General features: G+C 46.7%; 1 protein-coding gene across 2 annotated transcripts in view; it reads right to left on the bottom strand.

The window, feature by feature from the left end:
• The window catches only part of KIF27 (kinesin family member 27), a 165,539-nt gene extending 157,842 nt beyond the window's left edge, over window positions 1–7,697 (bottom strand). Inside the window, exons 1-2 of one of the 2 annotated variants that reach the window (XM_082265583.1) lie at window positions 7,566–7,697; window positions 3,263–3,618 (exon numbers count right to left, since the gene is read on the bottom strand). In XM_082265583.1, the coding sequence (XP_082121709.1) occupies window positions 3,263–3,618; window positions 7,566–7,591 (382 nt within the window). In that variant the 5' untranslated portion in view covers window positions 7,592–7,697. The remainder of the gene's footprint in view (window positions 1–3,262; window positions 3,619–7,565) is intronic. The other variant, XM_082265584.1, reaches the window with a different exon arrangement.
• Window positions 7,698–20,906: the final 13,209 nt, after the last annotated feature.

Here is a 20,906-nt window from a genome sequence, read left to right as displayed (position 1 = left end):
TGTCTCCCAGAAGCCAGCAGGCTTCTATGATCACTTAAACTGTGTTCAGCTGCCAGGTGGCTATTTAAGGCTGCTCCTCAATTTCCCAGGCACGTCACTATTTTGATTGCCTCCTTGCTGCCTAACCGAGTGTCTGTGGTCCTGATCCAGCCTGTACCCTCTTTGCCTTGTTCCTGCTCTCTGCCTAGTATCCAGTCTGTCACAAGTTAGCCTATAGTTTTGTCTGTATATTCTTACCTCCTTGCTGCAGTGCTTCTGTTTTGCCTCCCTTCACATGTGGTGTTTGGGCTTCTCTGTTTCCTATGGGCGTCGCCTGCTCCATTGTGGGTTATATCCTGTTCCTGTCAATTACTTCCTGGGTCACCTCCCTGTTTGCTTCCCTATATATATACACATGCTCAGTGCACTGTTCCTTGCTTGAGCAACTTCGCTGTTCCCTGAGCTCCCATCCGTGTATTCCTTGGCTATTGTATCTGATCTCCTGTGTACCGACCCGGCTTTGTTTCTCCGTCTACGTTTGTCTGCTGCCTGTCCTGACCTCGGATTGTCTCTTGGATCTCCTTATAGTCTCCTGTTTACCCTGCACATGCCAGTGGTCTCCACATTCTCAGCTGGGCCTACCTGGGGGCCGCGTCCTGGTTCCAGTCTGCTGCAAGTCCATCCCCACCATCAGGGGCCCTGGTGAAGAAGCAGGCTGGGGCTTAGACTCCGCGCCCTGGGGAATCCTGAGCTGGGGATCTATAAGGGCTCACTACCACAGACCCCTTTGACACAGTCTTGCTTGCCCTCTTCCTTGCTTCCGTTACCCTTCTCTCTTATATTGTATATACTTGTAGATAGTTGGTTCTTAGGTTCTTTAGTTATTTTGTCTTTGGGGTTGGGTTTTGTTTGCTGGTATTTCCTTAGTTCACTATTGCTGTGTATGCTTGTTTGTGTGGTTCACTGAATTAAATCTCACTTTAAGGTTATCTATATTGTTTGGTCTCCGTTTAGATGTGTAGCTACATGTGTCTGGTCTCCCTAGCTGCTGCTGAACCCTGACAGGAAGCCATAAAGTAATTTGGGGGGAGAATAGATTTTGCCATAAATATTGTTTTAATCCGAAACTTCTTATGGACCACCCAATTGTTCAGAGACTACAAGTTCTAAATTAGGCATAATTTGCCTGATGGTTTTCAACCACGACAACTTGTCAATAGAAACTCTGGTTTGTCTCTTGCTGTGGCACCGTAATGAGGACCACCTGGTCTAAAAGGTCACCAATTTGAGACAGAAGGGCTGTTACGAGCATCCTTGTGAGCGGAGTGCCCTTGAACTGAATTTGATAGCCCTCCCTGATTATCCTCAGTATGAACCTTCTCTCACCCTTCTGCCCTAAACTTCCTCCCATCGGGACCAAGTCATTGGGATTTTGTTTTTTGTTTTTTTTTTTTTTTTAGGAGAGGAAAAAAGGATACCAATTTTCTGTTTTCCTCTCCCCCACTGCTTCTTAGTGGCTGGTACCTTAGGGGCCTGCCACTGCAACCTTTGGCGGTAAAAAACTGCCTCTCCGGGGTCTTCTGGCTTTTGATAAGAACGGCTTTTTTTCTTATCCGTGGTTTGGTCCAAGATCTTCTCCAGGTCTTGTCGGAAATATAAGGTCCCCCTCGAAAGGGATGCCACAAAGTCTTATTTTTGAAGCCGGGTCCCCTGACCAGGATTTCAGCCATAGAGCCCAGCGAGAAGAGTTTACCAGGGCTGTGGCTTTTGCCAAGAGCTTGACAGATTCCGCTGAGGTGTCAGCCATCTACCCCACGGCTTTCTGTACCATAGGTAGGGAATCCAGGATTTCCTTCTGAGAAGTCCCCCCCTCTAAATGGGCTGCGTCTAATTTTGGCACTTTGTTCCATATGCAAGAGGGATCTTCACTAAAGGGAAATCTCCTCTTTAGACTCTTGGGGAAAAAATAACTTTTTTCAGGCTCCACCCACTCCTTTTTGATGAGGTCTGACGTACCGAGGGCGCTGTGTACCAGAAATACCTTGCTTTGCTCCTCTTTCAGGGTCTGGTGCATCTGATCATGGAGGGACAGAGAAGAATGTTCCTCCTTGATCTCAGATTTTGTAAATAATGCCCAGTAAGGCATCTACCTCCTCGAGTTAGAGCAACTTCCACTGCAGCCACTTCACCGGGGGGTCCAAATCCTGTTAACAGGTAACACAGCTCCCCCTAGAGAGCCCCTGGGCTCAGGGGAGACAGAGCTCCATAACCTGCTTCTCCTCCGGTGGAGGAAACACAAAAGACTGGGGAGGAGGAATAGTGACCGCCTTTTAAAGGATGTGACTCCTGTGTTTCCTGCCTCCGGAGGTGGAGTCTGTCTGACCTGTGCTGTCTTAGACAGACGACTGTGTTGTGATATACAACAGACTGGAGAAAAACAGTTCTGAAGCAAACAAATGTCCGTGTTCACAAGATTGTTAGATCTCATAAGCAGGGCCCTCCAAACCCTCTTGTATCGATTTTGTATTGTACCTGTCACCTTTATTTTGTAAAGCGCTACGCATGCGGTTAGAAAGCAGCCAAAGTGTCCCGGAGGCCCCACATCAGAACAGACCTGCTATATAGTAGTGAATGGCATTCTCAGCCTGGACCTAGCTTCTGAAACACTTTGGCTGCTTTCTATTATTGCTTGGAGCATAAATGAGCTCCCCTCCAGGCCGTCACAGGACCAGTATTCTCGCACAGCCAGAGCTGCTCACATCCACACCCTGTTGCTGTATTATAAAAATGCTAATAAACATCATTGCTTAGTTCTATGAGACCAAATACATTGTAAAGGCCCGTACACACGTAGCGATTGTCGGCCGTAAATATTCGGCCGCCGAACGATCGGCCGATTGTCGGCTTGTTAGTATGATGCTTCCGACAACCGACAGCAAATTTTCGGCCGAACAGAATCGGGTGTGCAGGCATTAAAATTTTTGTTGGCCAACACCAGAACGGCCGATTGTTCGCCAGTCAGTACAGAATTCGGCCGACAAACAGCAGATTAGCAAGACTGGGCATGCTCAGAAAAGAAAAAACACACGGAAAGTTAACCATCACATGACATCACTTCTGCAGTCGGCTGTTGTTGGCCGAGAAAATTCGTGTGCAGTCTTTAGCACTTTTCAGCCGACAGGACAGCACCGGACAAAAGACGGCCGATCGTTCGGCCGACAATAGCTACGTGTGTACGGGGCTTTAGAGTCAAAATGTTATCTTGCATAGTCCTATAACATACCAACATGGCCACCTCCGATTGTGTAGGTCTTGCCGGAGCCAGTCTGTCCATAAGCAAACACTGTTGCATTGTAGCCTTCAATCAAGGACACTAATAGGGGTTTGATGCAGTTGCTGTAAACATCATCCTGAGATGCAGCTTTTCCAAAGACATAATCGAATGTAAAGAGGCGGTCTTTCCCAATTAGGATCTGCTGTGTATTAGGAACAACCCTCACACACACTTGGTGGTTGTGAAGAATCTCTTTTGACAGAAGAGGCCGAATCCGCACTGCAACTTTTACTGGAATCTCCTCCATGATGCTGTCAGCCGCTTTATTTACGCTGGGTCCACGCTTGCAATTTAAGGCATCGTCTCTGCAAAATATAGTTAGTTGTCATTAACTGCAGTGGCTCTTAAAGTAGAACTGAAAGAATTTTTTTTTTTTTTTTTTTTATTATTTTGGAGGTTAATAACCCCTTTCAGGGTTTTTTGCCATCTGTTTCTTATTAGGGTGATTTCCCTCCATCCCATAGCCAAAACAGGAAGTCTTCTTTCAGACTTGCAGTACTGCTTACTGCTCTCTGAAAAGCAATACATGGTGGATTACTTTTCAGAGGGTGGTACAGCAACAGCTGACAGACGTTTAGGAGATGCTACTGCCACCTCTCCTCTTCAATGCCTGTTTTTTTTTTGTTTACTTTTATTTTCAATCTGGCAAATGGCAATTTTACTTTGCGGGACAGTCTTGCGACTATTGGCTGAGCGTTTGGCTTGCGTTGTGGTGTGTCCCCACTAAATTGTTTCATGCTGCACCCAGAGTTAAAGATGTCACAAAGCAAAGCATCACAGCCAGGGTATGCGTACGGCCCTGTCCAGATGTTTTGTTACAATTCCGGTGGGCGGCTAAACCGCAGCTTGTTTTTTACCACCCATCTGAAAGCGCCCATACTGAGAGGAAATCCCCGACTGTCACCACAACTAGTGTCCCCATTTGAACATTTCCCCTACATTCCTGTTCTGATAATCCAAAATGTGGGATTTTCTTTTTAACAGTAAACAGGACAAACATGGTGGTTGCATCTCTCTATGGGCCCCTTCACAAGTCCAGCAGGTCACTCCTCTGAAAAGTGATGCATACTATGATCGCTTTTCAGAGGTGCTTGACAGGCAGTTAGGTGGCAATACATTGCCTCCTGATCGTTTGCTTTAACCCTATATTTGCCTACTACCAAATTGCAGGTGGTTGCTGTGGTGGCGTGGCCCTATAGAACTGCATTAGTCGCCTTTGCTGAAAGCGGCATTCTGTTTAAGTCTTGCACAGCATTGCGGTGTGGCATGTATACAGCTATGAGCAGTGATGTTTTAGCACTCAGATGGGCAGTCAGGGTATGGTAAAAACACACCTCACGTGTGAAGGAGCCCTAACAGGGGCACAGACAACAACAACAAAAAAATACCAACAACCTGCACTATCTGCACCTAAACCTACAAAATATTCCTGTTGCTGCTGTTCATTTTATAATCCTTATTTAGTGCATTAAACCACAGCGCAAACAGTCGCACGTGAGGTTGCGGCAAACCAAGCGAGCTCTTGGAGCTAGTCGGCTGCCCTGTTATTTGTAATTGAAAGGCATTCATTCTCTGGAACATTGTGTTATTTTAGCCTTTATTTACAATAAAAGCAACGTACTACACTATACGAAATCTCTCCTATGTATAAGTAGTGACTAGAGATAGGCTCGGGCGTGTTCAAAATCCTAGTGTCAATGCACCTGCCCGATCCCGCCAGGAAGCCGTCACTGCACAACGCTAATCACGGGCAGTAAGGCATTTCTGCACAGACCAGGAAATGTCTCACTGCCTCTGATTGGCAAGGTGCAGTGTCAGCTCCCGGGGGGGGGGGGGGGGGGGGGAATGGGGCAGGTGGTTTGGGACTAGGATACTGAAGAATCCTGAGCACATTTCTTCTGGTGAGTAGAGGGTTTCACTGTATAATCATTTGGAGCACTGCAGCACTTTAGAATTTCCATTCTTTGCACATCAGCACTTTGGAAGAAGAAAGTGTTAATATAAATTGAATATTTGGGACTATTTATTTTATTTTTTTCACTTGAATTTTTTTGGGATTACTTGATTATAGCTTATGCACATTTGTGGCACTGGTAGTGATTATGAATTAGTGTGATTGATGAACACATTAAAATAGCAATTACTGTTTGCGCTGTGGTTTAATGCACTAAACATTTAAAAAAAAAATGACAGGTGTTCTAATCCCTCTACTCTAGCCAAAACTAAAAAAAAAAAAAAAAAAAAAAAAGTTTTGCTTTTTAGTTAAGGCTCCGTTCACATGTAGGCGTTTTGGGGCATTTTTGGGGAGTTTTTCTGCTCTAGGATCAGCTCTCAAAACGCCCAACAAGACAAATCCTATTCATTTCAATGGCCCCTGTTCACATCTGAGCGTTTTGATGCTGTGAGCAAAACGCCCAACGCTCAAAAAAGTACATGAGCTTCTTTTTGGGCAGATTACAGGCGTTTTCCATTGGTCTCTATTCAATCTAAAAACGCCTGCACAAAAAACACCTGTAAATTGCGGTAAAAAACGCTCAGGTGTGAATGTAGCCTAAAGTGGAACTTTAATCAGAAAATGAAGTAAAGCTAGATGACTTTAGGCTGGCCCCTTTTTGTAGTTATAGCTATGTAAAACAATAAAAATAGGTTTCTATACTGTTAAAAATCCAGTAATATCCTGTCTCACCCCCTGTTCTGCACATGCTCAGTTCCTCTCCATTTTAGGCTCTGCTGAGTTTGTAGAGGCAGATCTGCTGACAGCCTTAAAGCAGAATGAAATCCCCCTATCCTTTACAGCCAAGGAAGCTGAAACTGCCATGGTGCTGCCCATGTGATCAGTTCTGACACCAGACATTTGATGGTGTGACAGTTTGGTAGAGGACACAAGCAAATGTGACAGTTAGCAATCCCGGTGTTCTATCAGATTTCCCTACCCCGTCAGATTTCCCTACCTACGTCATTTCATTTAGATCAGCTGTGGATTCGTCATGCAGCAGCTTGTAGCCGCGTCACACGTCATATTGGGCATGCGCAGAATAGGTAGGGAATTTTGATAACATCGTAAGGGGTCAGGCAAAAGTCCTAGTGTGCATGCGCACCAACGGGTCGGGATCTCTTATAACAAACATCCATCCGATCCCCATGCCCCACACTGTGCCGACCCGACAATGAGACAGTGGGCGTGCGTGTGTGGGTAAGGAATAGGATTGTCCCATTGTCGGCTTGGCGCAGTGTGTGCCCTGGAGATCGGATGTATGTTTGTTATAAGAGATGCCGCTGCCCGATCCGTTGGTGCTTATGCGCAGTAGGACTTTTGCCTCACCCCCTTACGATGTTATCAAAATTCCCTACCTATTCCGCGCATGCGCAGTAGGACGCGTGACACAGCTACAGCTGGTGCATGACGAACCGGCACCGGAAATGACGTAGGTAGGGAAATCTGACGGGGTAGGGTTTTCTGATAGAACACCGGCATTCCAGGAATGTAATAACGGTTTTTTGAAACCGTTAAATCGATGGGTTTAGTTCTGCTTTATGATTTACTTCTGTTTGGGGGCTCCGGACTTCAGAAAAATGGCAGCCTCCAGCAAGAAGCAAGTTGTTAAGGGTAAAGTTCTCAACTTTTAAAGCGGAGTTCCAGCTGTTTAAAAAAAAAAAACACACCCATGTGATGGTCGCCTCTATGCATATATATACACACACACACATTATATATATATATATATATATATATATATCGGTATGAGTAATAAATGTATGTTTTAGAAGTCTTTTTCTTGTTAAAAAACATACTTTGCTCTTCCCTGTGAGCCCGCTCCAATCTTGAGTGTGGGCATCTGAAGCCCCCTCGTTGCGTCCTCCAGGATACGACGCTTGTGCATATCGTAGAAAGCACGGCACACGAAAACCGCAATGCTGTAGGCGGAGGATGCCCATTGACTCCTGGGATTGATGTAACTTATATCCCAGGAGCCAATGTGCAGCCACTGGACGGAAATGATGTACCTCGCCGCGGCAAGGAACAGCAGAAGCAGAGCATTGCCCTGTGAAAATAAGGTACAAATATCACTGGGGAAAAAAAAAAAGTGCCCAATATTAAATTGTGCAGTAGTGGTGAATGCAGGGGTGAAAAGAATAAAACGTGGGTGGAAGTCAGCTTTAAATGCATTGTTTACATTTACAGCATTAGGAAAGTGACAGGAGCACACAAAGAAAAGTCAGCGTACACAGTGGTGTAATGAGGACTTATAACCTGCTGTGATAATCCACTGCAGACATGTATATACATAACAGCTCTCACGTGAGGTCCACACACCGGTAATAAAGGCTCCTCAGTACAGCGGATCCGGGGCGCCGTTTAAAGCTAGATGCTGTGAATTTTCACGATGCCGCGCACACCTCTTGTGTTTTCTCCCGTTGCCCTGGCAACCACAGAGAACGTTAGAAACTACTAGTTCAGCCTCCTAGCGACGGCTACTCGTTGAGTCCAAAACCTGCAGGAGGTGGGAGAAAAGACACAGCGCTCCCAGTGGCCGGATGAGGTAAAGGCATATGGTTTATGAGTGCAGGCTGGAGCGAACCTGGGCAAAGCTACATTCATGTGGTCGGCCAGCCAGGGCTGGTAGTTTGCTGCGTTTTTTTTTGGACCATAGCTCCCAACTGTCCCTGATTTGGAACAAAGTCCCCCTGTCCTTCTTTGCTCCTCGTTTGTCCCTGATTTTGGTCTGATCTATATAAGCTGTATATAAATATTGTATTTATTTTTTTTATAAAGTGTTTCCCAGTGTTAAAACTTTCATCCAATTTCTAAATTGCTGCATTTGTAAACATCAAAGCCAATAATGAGAAATAGTAGTGATAAAACAAAACCAAAAAAAAACACGTGGATTTTACTAATCATTTTTTTGTATAATTCTCCTTTAACCACTTGCCTACAGGGCACTTTCCTGACAGACTCCATGGCAGCATACGTTTGGGTAGTCCCGCCTCCACTCCTACCCTATAGGACCCAACTCCCATAAATCTTTGCTCCCTTTCAGCATCCGTGTTCTTTTTTTGTCCTCCTCCATGCACCTGTTTGGTGCTGAATCCCTACGAATATGGTCGTTTTATATGACGCAGGGTCGTTTGGAGTCGGCAGGACCTGTTTTCCCAATAAGCCCTTGCTGCTGTGGGGTGTGGGATGGGCAAGTTGAAGAGGAGCCAAGAAGTGCCTGACAAAGCGGGTTGGTAATGGCATGGCCGATGACCCCGCTGTGGTGGGTGGCCTCATTGTATTGCCCCAACGCTGGAATTGTTGTCCTGGTCTATGGCTCTAAGGTGTCCCTGGTGTCTAGTGCGGCTGGAGGGGTAAGTGTTTTCTTTATCCCTTTTTTATTTTTTCATACCTGGTGGTCTAGCGACTGCCTGGTGGTCTAGTGTGCGGCTCCTCGCTTTGTTCACAGTCTTCCTGGTGGTCCGGGAGGCTCTGTGGACACCGCGGAACGCTATGCGTTCCATCTCCGGCGTCCTCGGTCGCTCTGCGCATGCGCGCCGACTGACTGAGAGCGAGGCCTGGTTCGCGCATGCGCAGTAGCGGCGAGTGCCGATACTCGCGCATGCGCAGTGCGCCGCGACCGTGACGTCACGGCCGGCGCCAAATTTAAACAGCTGTCAGTTCCACAGTCTGTGGAACTGACTATATTTCAGGCTGCTGATCTCAGGCTGCAAGTGTTGAATCCCCAAGCGACCTCCACAGCCTGTAGCTGTTCCCAAGAGCTGACGCTCTAGTCCTCAGGTATGTGGGGTTTCTTTTGGGGGTTTCCTTTATAAGGTCGTCATGTCAGCCCTTTCTAGTATACTTATGTGCATTGTTTATTCCAGTGGTTCCTTGCTTTATGGACCCGTCACCGCTCCCCTGTGACCAGCCCTCTCTTAGGTGAGTGCAGGGCTGCATGAAAGGGGGGAGCAGGATGTACGGATGGGCGCATTACTGTATTGCCTTATGTGTTTTATTTTTGCAGCTCCTCTTCTAGGACGGAACAACCGCAGGGCACGCGGGAGGATCGCCATGCTAATCCGCAGCATCACCGCTCCTCCTCCAAACATGGCTCATCCAAGTCCAGATACCGTAGTAGAGACCGGTCACCTCCCAGGTCTTCACGCCAATCCAGCGAGACTAAGTGCTGGGGCTGTGGTATCCGTTTACTGGACGGTGGATCACTATGCGACTCCTGTTATTCCCGAGCATCGAATGAAAGGGGAAGATCTGACCAACAACTTGAGTCTATGGTCAAACGCATAGTCAAGAATTCGCTGGCTGATTTTAATAGACGTCAATCTCCAGCGCCAGAGCCATCGGTATCTCCAGTTAGAGAGACCACTAGCGGAAGAGCCCTCGAATCCTCTGAACCTAGCCATCCCTCGGTATTCGAGTCTGATAGCGATTCGGATCAGGATGAACCAAGTTTAGGATTCTCTTTCAATTTGGTTCCACCTTTAGTAAAGGCCGTCAGAGAAACTTTAAACTGGGAAGATCCAGTAGTCTCGGCTCCAAAGCAGAGGAAACTCTTTAAACAGCTGAGCAAGGAGCGGCTGAATTTCCCGTTTATTCCTGAATTAGGAGAAATTATAACGGAAGAATGGAGTAAGGTGGAGAAAAAGAATTCTATGATCTCAAAATTGGCCAAGCTCTATCCATTCAAGGAAGAGGAAGTCAGACATCTGGAAACTCCTCCTCTGGTAGATGCGGCTGTCATGAGACTAGTGAAGCATGTAACTTTACCTCTTGAGGATACTGTTTCCTTCAAAGACCCGCTTGACAGGAAAATCGACACGGATTTGAAGCGTGTCTATCTTTCGGTGGGTGCTGCCTGTAAACCAGTTTTGGCCCTGGCTTCTCTGTCCAAAGCCATGGAAGTGTGGGTGGACAACGTGGATGATTCCCTCAGAAGCTTCTCCGAGGATGCAGCTAAGAATTCTCCTATCCAGGAGTTGAAACTGGCCTCAGCTTTTCTGGGGGAGGCGTCTATTGATGTTATTCGCCTGTTAGCCCGGGGAATGCTATCATCCGTTACGGCGAAGCGTGCACTTTGGTTGCGCCCTTGGTTGGCTGATCCTGCTTCTAAGCAGGTGTGGTACCGTATTCCCTTTGAGGGTTCGTCCCTCTTTGGGAATAAGTTAGATAGCGCCATTTCCAAGGCTACTGGCGGTAAGTCGGGCTTTCTCCCCCAGGATAGGCGTCTTCTGGGTCAAAAGAGGCCACCTCTTAGAAGACAAAATTCTGATCGTGCCAGGGAGGCACGCAGTTATAGGCCAGGGAGGGAGTTTGGAAGAAACTGGAAATCCAGGCAGTCTTCCTTTCGGAAAGGCCCCAAGACCAATACGTCTGGGGATAGAGACACGACAAAGTCCTTTTGAGATTGGGCCCGCTCAGGCCGGTCGGGTGGGAGGTCGTCTCCTTCACTTTCGGCGGGTCTGGGCGGCCTCAATCCGGGATACTTGGGTCGTCAACACGGTCTCTGCAGGTCATTCTTGGACCTTCACCAGTATTCCCGGAGACAGATTTTTTCCTACCTCCCTTCCTCGGTCAGGCGACAAAAGAGAGATTCTCTTGTCCTACGTAGACTCGCTAGTCACTCAAGGAGCAGTGGTTCCAGTGCCAGAGTCCGAAAGAAGACTCGGAGTGTACTCTCCTCTGTTCATGGTGCGCAAGAAGAGCGGCGCCTGGAGACCAGTGATAGATCTGACGCATCTGAATCGCTTCATCAAAGGCGAAAAATTCAAGATGGAGACTCTATTCTCCATTCAGCAAGCCATTCAACCAGGAGATTGGATGGTCTCGGTAGACCTGAAGGATGCATACTTCCACGTACCAGTGTCAACAGAGTTTCAACGATATCTGAGATTCTCGGTCGGCCAGCGTCATCTACAATTTGTATGTCTCCCCTTCGGGCTTTCCACGTCGCCTCGTACCTTTTCGAAGGTCTTATTAGCGGTGGTAGCCTTGATAAGACTGAGAGAGGTCCGTCTTTATCACTACCTGGACGACCTCCTTCTTCTGGCCCAAGACAAGTCTGTCATCCTGGAACATCTAGCTCTGGTCATCTCGTCTCTAGAGAGGTTTGGCTGGATCCTGAACAGGGAGAAGAGCCATCTGATTCCCACTCAGTCCCTGGTCTTTTTGGGTGCGCTGTTCAACACCAAGAACAGTACCATCTCTCTGCCAGAAGAAAAGATTCCGGTAATCAGGGACAGAGTGTCTCTAGCTTTGTCAGCATCCCGTCTCACAGCAAAACAATGCCTAAGGGTAATTGGCACCATGGTGTCGGCAGCCCCTATGGTGAAGTGGGCTCTCTGGAGGATGAGACCTTTTCAGAGGGGTTTCCTTCAGCAGTGGAACGGAGTCAGCAATTCCCAACGAATTGTGATAACCACAACAATGAAGAGTTGGCTTCCGTGGTGGCTACAACTGAAGAATTTGAGCAATTGTCACTCCATAACCCCCATATCTTGGGTGATAGTGACATCAGACGCCAGCAACACCGGATGGGGCGGTCATTGCGGAACAGAGATGGCACAAGGGAAATGGGACTTTCGGTCTCGCCAGACAGTGTCCAACATCTTGGAACTACGAGCGGCCTTTCAAGTGCTACTAGCCTTCAGCCACCTCATTCGGGGCACCTCAGTCATGCTGAGGTTAGACAACACGACTGCAGTAGCCTATGTGAGGAAACAAGGTGGAACTCGCAGTGCATCCCTGCTTCGGGAAGTAGAGCCAATAATGACCTGGGCTCAGGAAAACCTGGTCAATCTGTCGGCAGTTTACATACCAGGGGCTCAGAACACTCAAGCAGATTTCCTCTCGAGAACACAACTCAGCAACAACGAGTGGTCTCTCCACGAGGATGTCTTCAGCTGGATCCTGTCCTTGGAGTTCATCCCAGAGGTGGATCTATTTGCCTCCTTCAACAACAGGAAGTTGCAGAAGTTTTACTCGAGGGACAGAGATCCCAGAGCATTCGGGGTGGATGCCCTGACAGATTGCTGGAGGTTTCACAAGGCCTATGCCTTTCCCCCAGTACCAATCATCTTTCAATTCCTGCGGAGAGTACAGATGGAATTAGTCAAAGTGGTTGCAGTAATCCCGTTCTGGCCCAACAGACCGTGGTTTCCCCTACTGTTTCAACTGAGCTACCGCGACCCAGTCCCTCTTCCTCTCAGGACGGATCTGCTGTCCCAGGGCTCCATCCTTCACCCATGCCCAGCCCGTCTGCACCTTCGGGTCTGGTTTTTGAAAGGGGAAGGCTGGAAGCGTTAGGATGTCCGGAAGTAGCCATACCAACGCTTTTGAGTGCTAGAAGACAAAGCACGAATAAGACCTATGAAAGGATTTGGGCTAGGTTTACTTCTTTCCTAGAGTCCAAAGGAAAGTCCTGGTCATCTCCTTCCGTGCAGAATATTCTATCTTTTCTCCAGTCAGGTTTGGAATTACCTCTTTCAGTGAGCGCCTTACGAGTCCAAGTCTCAGCCATATCCGCTTTCACAGGCATTTCCTGGGCTACACATCCTTTGATCAGGCAATTCTTCAAAGGGGCAGTAAGGCTAAGGCCACAGAAAAAGTTGAGATTCCCCAAGTGGGACATGCCTTTGGTCCTGGATTTCTTATCCTCAGTTGGCTCAAGTCTTGAAGATCCTATATCTATAAAACATCTCACCCTCAAGACGGTCTTTCTGGTGGCCATCACATCTGCAAAAAGGGTGTCAGAGATCCAAAGTCTGGGAAGTAAAGAACCCTTTCTGACCTTTTTCCCGGACAGAGTTGTCCTCATTCCAATGCTGGGAGCAAGGCCTAAAGTCACGTCGGTTTTCCATGAGAACCAAGAAATTGTTCTCCCGACTTTCAATTCATCGGCCGAACCTCCGGAAGTCCATCCTCTGGATGTGGGCAACACGCTCAGACAGTACTTGGAAGCTACAGCCTCTTTCCGGAAGACAGATTATCTCTTTATCCTATTGTCTGGGAAGAACAAAGGTATGCGTGCCTCTTCAAGATCAGTTGCCTCCTGGATAGTAGAGGCGATTCAGTGGGCTTATAGAGAGAAGGGCTTGGTTCCTCCAAAAGCGGTGACTGCACATTCTACGCGTGGTGTCGCTACTTCATGGGCAGCTTCAAGACACGTCGCTCCGGATGTGGTCTGCAGAGCAGCGTCTTGGTCGTCCATTCACACATTTATGTCACATTATTGTGTTGAGCCGGCGGCTCTTTCTTCTGTTGGTTTTGGTACTCAAGTGTTATCTGTTGCAGGTGTTAATTAAAATTGTCAGCATCTGCCCACCCAATTGTGTTTTGGCGAGTTATTTCCCAAACGTATGCTGCCATGGAGTCTGTCAGGAAAACGGAAAATTTATATCAAATACTTACCGTAATTTTCCTTTCCTGATGGACTCCATGGCAGCAGGAGTCCCCTCCCAGTTCCTGAGTAGGCTAGTTACAGAACACGGATGCTGAAAGGGAGCAAAGATTTATGGGAGTGGGGTCCTATAGGGTAGGAGTGGAGGCGGGACTACCCAAACGTATGCTGCCATGGAGTCCATCAGGAAAGGAAAATTACGGTAAGTATTTGATATAAATTTTCCGTTTTCACCCCCTTCCTGCCCAGGCCAATTTTCAGCTTTCAGTGCTCTCACACTTTGAATGACAATTGTGCGGTCATGCTACACTGTACCCATATGAAATTTTTATCATTTTTTTTTCACACAAATAGAGCTTTCTTTTGGTGGTATTTAATCATCTCTGGGTTTTTTATTTCTTACAAAAAAAAGAAAAAAGAGAAAATTTTGAAAAAAAAAAAAGTTTATCTTATTTTCTGTGAGTAAATTTTGAAAATAAATGCATTTTTCTCCTTCACTGATGTGCGCTGATGAGGCAGCACTGATAGGGTGCACTGATGGGCACTGATGAGGTGGCACTTATGGGCACTAATGAGGTGGCACTTATGGGAACTGATGAGGTGGCACTGATGAGGAGATACTAATATGCCGCACTGATGGGCACTGATAGGTCGCACTGATAGGCGGCACTGATGAGCACTGATAGGTGGCACTGATGGGCAATGAGAGGTGGCACTGATGGGCACTAGGAGGTGGCACTAATGGGCACTGAGAGGCGGCACTGACGGGTGGCACTGATGAGCACTGACGGGTGGCACTGATGAGCACTGATGGGCGGCACTGATGGACAGCACCATCAGTGCCCACAATCAGTGCCCATAGTGCTGCCAGTAAGTGCCCATCAGTGCCTAGATTAGCAGGCAATGATGGGCACTGACTGACAGCACTATGGGCACTGATCTTGGGCACTGATTTTGGGCACTGATTGTGGGCACTGAGGGCACTGATGCTGGGCAGGAATTGGCACTTTTTTTACATTCTGTGTAATCAGGGCACTGATGATCAGTGCCCTGCTTACATGTATTTGTCTCTCCTTTGAGGAGGAGCTGCTGATCGGCTCTCCTCGCCTCACACACTGACAGTGTGAGGCAAGGAGAGCCGAATAACGGCACTTCCTCATTTACATGTGACCGGCTGTGATTGGACACAGCCGATCACACGGGTAAAGAGTCATGTCATTGACTCTTTACCGGGATCGTGCCGTGTCCTAGCAACATGGCGCGGTCACGATCGCCGCTCCGGGGCACCCCCGGGGGCGCACGAGAGAGGCTGTTCTGGTGCGCCGTCATATGATGGTGTCCCAGGATAATAGCTACACCGCTCCGCCAACATTTGACAGCGGGCGGGTAGTAAGTGGTTAAGTGGGCGTGGCAGAAGGTGTGTCCTATGCCTACATGCTTTTGCTAATAGGTGACCCTGGTTCCTATCTCAAAAAGTTGGAAGGTGTGCTTTGGACATAGCAGTGCGATGGTCATAGACAAAGTAGCCAATTAGCTGCAGCCGGAAATGCTGTTGAAATACTGACTGACCCTGGAGGCAAACTGTATAGACCCATACACACGATCAGAAAATCGTATAACAAATACCGTTTTCAAAGCGATCGTACGCTAATCTGATCGTTAGTACACAGCTTTCGAGAGTCGATCGCAAGCGTTCATCGGTTGGGGAAAAAACGCAAACATTTTTACAAATACACTGCAATACATTATACACTTCTGAATTTTTATTCTGTCGTACGAGAATTTTCAGGACTTTAGTAACCTCTTCATTTTCTATATGAGACTAGTATGCAGAAATAAAAAAAAAAAGGGCGATCATTCGTCCAATAATCTCATTGTGTCTACCATGCTTTTTTGTCTAGGGTCGCTTGGAGGCTCTATTCTGCTAGGTGTACACTTATGTGGGTGCAGGAATGTGTGCAAATCATGCACATTAAGGGCAGGTTCACACTGGTGCAATGCGGGAAACCCTGTGAATCCAGTGCAGGTTCCCGCATCACACCTGAATCGCCAGCGGTTTACGCTGCCCTCTGCGAACCGATGCTGGTGTCAATATAAAGTTAATGACACCCCCAGACCAAAGTGCGAACTGTGAATTTGGACAGGAATTGGACCCAATTGGTGTGAACACCCATGCGATCTGATTCTGGTGCGGACAAAAAAAGGGTCCTGCCGAGTTTGGTACGAATGCGATGCAAATTCAGCCATACAGTTTGTATCGCTGAATTTGCATTGCACAGACATCACGTGATCTGCACAGCAATGCGGTGCGAATCACATGTCTGGCATCGCACCAGTGTGAACCGGCCCTTAGGGCTGCTTCAAACCACAAAAATGCACTTCAGATCGGTTCCGGATGCGCTTCTGCGTGTGTGTTTTTGACGTGTTTCGGTGTGTGTTTTATGCATTTTACAGCGTTCCAGTACAGTCCCGTGCAGGAAAAATGTAGCATGTTCTTTTTTTTCTGGAACTGACGGCACTGGTGTGAACTATGCCATTGGAAACCATATAACTTACTATCCATGCATTTTTGATGCAGAAAAAAATGCACTGGACTGCATGTGGTGTGAACCGGCCCTTAAACGCACTGCTCAGCAGCTTACGAGTAGGAAGTAAACCCTCCTATCGTTTTCAGCCAAGGAAGCTACCATCTTGGCCTCTATTTGATCTGCAACTGCCATGGTGCTGCCTATGTTATGAGTTAGGACACCAGCCATTGGATGGTTTGACAGTTTGGTTTACAGCACTAGCAAATGCTGTAATGTAAATGTTTTTTGAACCTGTTAAATCAGTGGATTTAGTTAAAGGGTAACTCCACTTTCGTGGGGAAAAAAAAATCAGCAAAAAAAGAAAAAACAATATAGCGTATACAATTACAACACAAATCACATTGTAATTGAATGTTTTTAAAAATGACCTTTCCTTTTCAATCTGCAGGTGCTGTAATTTTCTGAAAATGCAATGCAATATGGCTACCAGGAGCTGTTCTGTACACAGAATGTGTACTGACCACACCCCAGAAACATAATTTCCTGCTTGTGTGATTGGCTCACCAATTTTCCCAGAAGTCTGCCTAAGATGCAAGTCAGATTTCTGGCATCCCCTGCAACAAAATTGTAATTTTTGGTGAGATACTCCCAATAGGAACATGTCTAAAGGGATGCAGGCCCAGCAGGTTTCCTCATTAGAGCTCTGCCGCAGCACAGCTGATAGATAATTATGAAACCCCTCCCATTTGACCCACTCAAGACAGAGGAACAAAAAACGATTTCTTCAGAATAACAAAAGGTAGGAATCTGCAACAAAGTTTGTTAAAGTCCTTGTAATGTACATAAATCACCCAGAGGGGAATTTTTTTTTCTCAACAAAAGTGGAGTTACGCTTATAAGCTTTAGCCCCTGTTCACACCGGGTGCGGCTTGTCATGCGACTTGACAGATCAAAGTCTCACCCTATTTGCCTCTATGGAACCGTTTAGATTGGTGCAACGTGAGTCGCAGTAACTTGGAAAAAGTTTCCCGCACTATTTTTGTGCGATATGATGTGCAACTTGCATTGACACCTGCGTATGAAGTCGAACAGATGTTGGCAAGCCGCACATGAAGACGCTCTGATTGGCGGCTTTGAAATAGTGCTAAAGTAGCATGACTTCAAAGCTGCACCCAGTATAAACTATTTTTGGATAATGCAGGGGCTCATTTACACTACGCTTTGACTTTAAGACACATAAAGCGCCTATCACTTTAACATGCTTTTTGATGTGTTTTTGATGCTTTGGTGATGCTTTTTTGAAGATTGGCAAATGCCCTGTGGGTGTTGATTTTCAATTTGTTTTAGGGATCCAGTAGAAACCCAGCTCAGTAGTACCCCCACTCAGCAGATGCCCAGCTCATTAGTAATCCTGTTTTAGCAGATTTCCAGCTCATTGGTACCTCGTTCAGCAGATAGCCAGCTTATCAGTATCCACATTCAGCAGATCCCCAGCTTATTAGAACCCTTATTCAGCAGATTTCCTGCTCAGTAGTAACCCCCAGCTCTGCTGATCCCCCACTCAGTAGTAACCCTCAGCTCTGCTGATCCTCTGGTTTACTGTTCGTCCTCTCTCACTGGACGCCACTCACCTGCCACTATATTGCTCCCATGCCGTGCACTATGACATTCCTAGTTTCTCCTGCTCTGTTCCCTAAGCTCTGCTGATCCTCTACCACTCAGTCCACACTCTCCAGTCCTGTTCACATTCGACTATAGCTTTCCCATGATGTACACCATGTGTGCTGTCTGCTAGTTATTCTGCTCCAGTCTGGACCCCGCTCACCTTCCTGCTGCTCTACATTGCACACCAGATGTGACGTCTGCACCAGACACCCCTAAGAATATATACCCATTAACTGGAAGTGACTGCTGATGATGTCTTTTGGTTCGCTTGTTGATTTACTAGTGCATCCTGAGATATCTCATACCTGCAATAACTCCTATAGCCTCTAAAAAGCTGCAGGTGCTGTAAGTGAGCTTTGTCAAACACTTCTATGGAGGCTTTGAAGACAATTTGAAGCACCAAGAGAGTGCCATGGTGTACAATTTTTGAAGCAAAGCAAACACAATGTGTAAATAGGACTGTAAGGTAACCATTTTATTTAGTAACAGGTGCTTTGATTGGCATTCAGAGTGCTTTAAAAAAATGTCCATGTCACATTTTGAAGCAAGTCTGGTTCACACCTATGCATTTTGTAGTGCATTTTCAGTTTTGCAGAAACACACCACAGTCCATTTACCTGTTAAATCGTCTATTACAGGCAAAACTCAATTTGCTGCGGGAAAAAAAGTCCCTGACCCTTTCCAAAGGAAACCATTGTAAATGGTTTGTAGTGGGTTTCTGCAAACTGCAAAACACACTAAAAACCGCATAGCTGTGAATGTATGGTTAGAGGAAGAAAAAAATAATGCCAGATGCCCCTAAAAGCAGAGTTAAAAATGTGTGTGCATGAGCCTTTAATGTCGCCAGCAACAATTCACTGAATCTTGCCAGCAGCCACCCATGTGAATGTAGCTTTAAAGTGTGCAGCACTTGTGTGAACTGAGAATGGGGTCTTTCAGTGTCTGAAAGGGTAGAGGTTGGTGGAAGCATTTTTCACTTATGATCTGGCATGGTGGTAGATAGGGATGAGCTTCGAGTTCAAATCGAAGGTAAGTTCGACTTGAACATCTCTCGTTCGATCGTTCGCTGAATGACAAACAAATGTGCTTCTTCGCAGGAAATTCGAGTTTCTTATAATGCACTGCACATGCGCCGCACGTGCAGCGCGTTATGTGATTGGCCAAAGCATGCACCCTGACCTCATGCTTTGTCCATTCAAATGATCTCTGTCATGATTGGACTAAAGGCAGGCTGCTTTTAGCCAATCATGGCTCAGGGGCCAAGTACACGCCCCACACTGCATAAAGGCTGCTCGTGCAGCCGCAGCGTGTAGTGTCATTGTGCGGGTGATGAGACAGGGACAGGCACACGATTGAGGCAGGGAGAGAGTCTTTTTTTTGGAGTTTGTCAGACAGTGCAGAGACATTGCTGCAGTGTAGGGAGGGTCAGGAACGTGTGTGAGGTAGGGAGAGATCTCTTTCTTTACATCATATCAGACAGTGCAGCGCCAGTGAGTGAATAGCAGTGTAGAGAGGGCCAGATACCTGTGTGAGGTAGGGAGAGATTTCTTTCTTTCCATCAGATACCAGTCAGAGTATTGTTCATTGGTCAGTTGTGCAACATTCTATAATCATCACAGATTATATTGTGGCCCCACACTCTTATCAACTGCAGAGAATTGTAAAGTTGAATGTGACCAGGGAGAAATTGAATGCACATGACAAACATAGGTAGGTAGAGTAACCAAATAGATGTAGATCTGAAGACGTCTAGCCAATGACGAAACGCGTTAGGTGAAACGCACGTCGTGACGTCACTTGAGCCCGGTGGAGCGCAACCTGGAAGTGCGGCTCTCCTTTACGTAACTCACACAAAGTGACGGCGTTTTTCACAGTTTTTACCCTAATCTCTATTTGGAACTTGCCTTTTAGTATATGATTTTATGGACTGTAATATTGTCTCATTTGCTTATGGAATAAACCCATTGGTGTAATGTTCCGGTACCTTTGGTACCCTAAATTACACTTTCCACAAGTGTATGCGCCCTACCATTTACTTTTGGAAAGGTGCGCATACACCTTTAAGACTGGAGCTGTCATCACTCAGCGCCGGACTAGATGGCTATTTAAGGCGTCGGTTCTCACTCACATGTGTTCGTTCAAACACCCTTATCTGGATGCTAACCTTGCTTGAAGCTTCCATGCTTGCAAGCTTACTTCGCTGACGGAACCTCGCTGCGCTGATCCCTGTATCCCGCTACTGGATCATCCGCCTCTCCTGAACCACCCTTCGGCTGTATCGCTAATAGTGCTAAGTACCCCGCAGGGGAATTCTCTATAAACTTATACTAAGCTTACACTATCTAGCTCTGCATAGTAGAGACTGTTTATCACATCTGCATAAACTAGATTGCTAGCTCTTGAGACTACTGCTACTTTTCTGCACTGGGTTGATCTCTTTTGTATGTCCACCTGCTATTCTATCATCTGCTATCATACAACATTGCTAAACCTTCCTGCATCCATCTGCTACTGTCTCACCTTCAAGTGTCTATCACCTACCACCTCCACTCAACCTATCCCTCAACCTTCATCATTGTGTTACCACATGCATAAAGTCACTCTAAGAACCAGCTTGCTAATTGTGTGTATTTACTGGCTGAAATAAGACCTTCCACACATGATGAGTCATTGAGGTTGGGAATGGTATCTCAGCATATCTCTTACATGGCTACTGACGTGGAACTATTTCTGCAGCTGAAAATCCACACCATATAAAAACGCAGGAGCGTTACAGATTGAACGAACCTAAAAATGGATTCAGCAGAAATAGTTCCAGAAATAACCACTCAGGTGACACAATTAAAACAGCAAGTATCTGCGTTAATACACGCACTTGCTGAATTAAAAGAAGACAATCAGGCTCTGTCGCAGCAGGTAATTAGACTGACACAACTTACCTCTGCTCAGTCCCCTGAACCCAAGATAAATCCCCCTTTGGTATTTACAGGCGATCGCAAAAAATTTCGC

The sequence above is a fragment of the Pelophylax lessonae genome (assembly GCF_965119305.1).
Source record: "Pelophylax lessonae genome assembly, chromosome: 1".
NCBI lineage: Eukaryota > Metazoa > Chordata > Amphibia > Anura > Ranidae > Pelophylax > Pelophylax lessonae.
The sequence above is the reverse complement of the archived record's forward strand: the minus strand, read 5'-3'. Positions and strand labels throughout refer to the sequence as shown.